This window comes from Gadus morhua, chromosome 15 (assembly GCF_902167405.1).
Source record: "Gadus morhua chromosome 15, gadMor3.0, whole genome shotgun sequence".
Lineage (NCBI taxonomy): Eukaryota > Metazoa > Chordata > Actinopteri > Gadiformes > Gadidae > Gadus > Gadus morhua.
In genome coordinates, this window is record NC_044062.1 from 10,219,205 (window position 1) to 10,220,616 (window position 1,412).

The 1,412-nt window shown below is 50.6% G+C and overlaps 1 protein-coding gene across 2 annotated transcripts in view; it reads right to left on the reverse strand.

Moving 5' to 3' along the window:
• LOC115559662 (transient receptor potential cation channel subfamily A member 1) overlaps positions 1 to 1,135 on the reverse strand; it is a 9,262-nt gene extending 8,127 nt beyond the window's left edge. For both annotated transcript variants that reach the window (XM_030378684.1, XM_030378683.1), the window contains exons 1-2: positions 919 to 1,135; positions 144 to 297 (exon numbers count right to left, since the gene is read on the reverse strand). In XM_030378684.1, the coding sequence (XP_030234544.1) occupies positions 144 to 297; positions 919 to 1,002 (238 nt within the window). In that variant the 5' untranslated portion in view covers positions 1,003 to 1,135. The remainder of the gene's footprint in view (positions 1 to 143; positions 298 to 918) is intronic.
• Between the last annotated feature and the right edge of the window lie 277 nt (positions 1,136 to 1,412).

Sequence of the window (1,412 nt, forward strand, 5' to 3'; positions counted from 1 at the left end):
CCTGGACCCACCTGGACTCACCTGGACCCACCTGGACTCACCTGGACCCACCTGGACCCACTTGGACTCACCTGGACCCCCCTGGCCCCCCTGGACCCACCTGGACACTATGTATAACATTAGATCTGTATCTATGTGTGTACCTGTGCTTTGTTTTGCAGTCCTCTGATTGGCTGTCTGTGGCCGGCGGCTACAGTTGTAACTGGCCCACTGGCTGGCTGCTGTGTCCGGCCCGGACCCCCTGGAACCACCAGGGCACTGGGGCCCTGGGGACCCCCCCCCACCAGGCCACTCTGACTGGGGGACAAGACGCTCGTTAATCAATTAGATATTGAAGAATGACAGCCAGACAGGCAGGCAGACAGACAGACAGACAGACAGACAGACAGACAGACAGACAGACAGACAGACAGACACAGGCAGACAGACAGACAGTCAGGCAGACAAACAGACTGGCAGACAGACAGGCAGGCAGAAAGACAGACCGTTGGAGCCATATAAAGGCTGTTGTTCAGGTTGGAAGGCAAGAGAGCAAACAATTTCTTGACAACATTATTATCCTCATTATCCTCATTATCCACATTATTTACATGATTCGTCGCATTGAATAGCGACATCGCTTAAAGTTTGTTTGTTTTATTTTCCTGGAAAGTCAACCGGATTATTGTTTAATGAATAAGCGTACATCAAATTAAACATTCTCTGTCCTTCTTTCAAGGAAATATGTGTCGGACAATCTGTGCGCCTACCCTCAAGATGGAACAAGAAGGGTGAGCAAAAGGTTTGCCACTTCACAGACAGACAGGCAGTCAGGCAGTCAGGCAGACACAGGCACAGGCAGAATGACAGGCAGACAGGCAGTCAGACAGACACAGGCAGACAGACAAACAGACATACAGACAGACAGATCAATCCCACCTGGTGTCTGACCTCATTGGTCAGCTCCAGCTCCATGGCCGGGTTCTCGTGTCCGAACAGACCAATCAGGGCTCTGCGCTTCATGGCTCTCCCCCCAGACGCAGACTGAGGTTCTGAGGGTTCTGTTGATATGCTCCTCAGGTAGTGGGGTGTCAGTGTGGTGTCAGCTGAGAGTGTAACGTGGACGGCGGTCTGAGGAGGTCCAATGTATTCTGTTTATGCTCCTTATCTACTGCTGTGTGGGCAGGGCCAGCAGGCCACATCATTATCCTTCTCTCAGACATTATGCCGCCTTCAAAACATCTCGGAGGTTCGGAAGCTCTGAAGGGTCATTATGTAAACCTTCCCTTCTTCCAAAATAAGAAACGCCCCTCAGAAGTTTATAGGCTATGACTTAAAACCGGAAAACAGATCGTTTGCGAGACTAGACTTCATAACAACAATAATTACGGATGCCCATCAGGGACCTGAGCTTCTTTGCTGAATCAGATGAA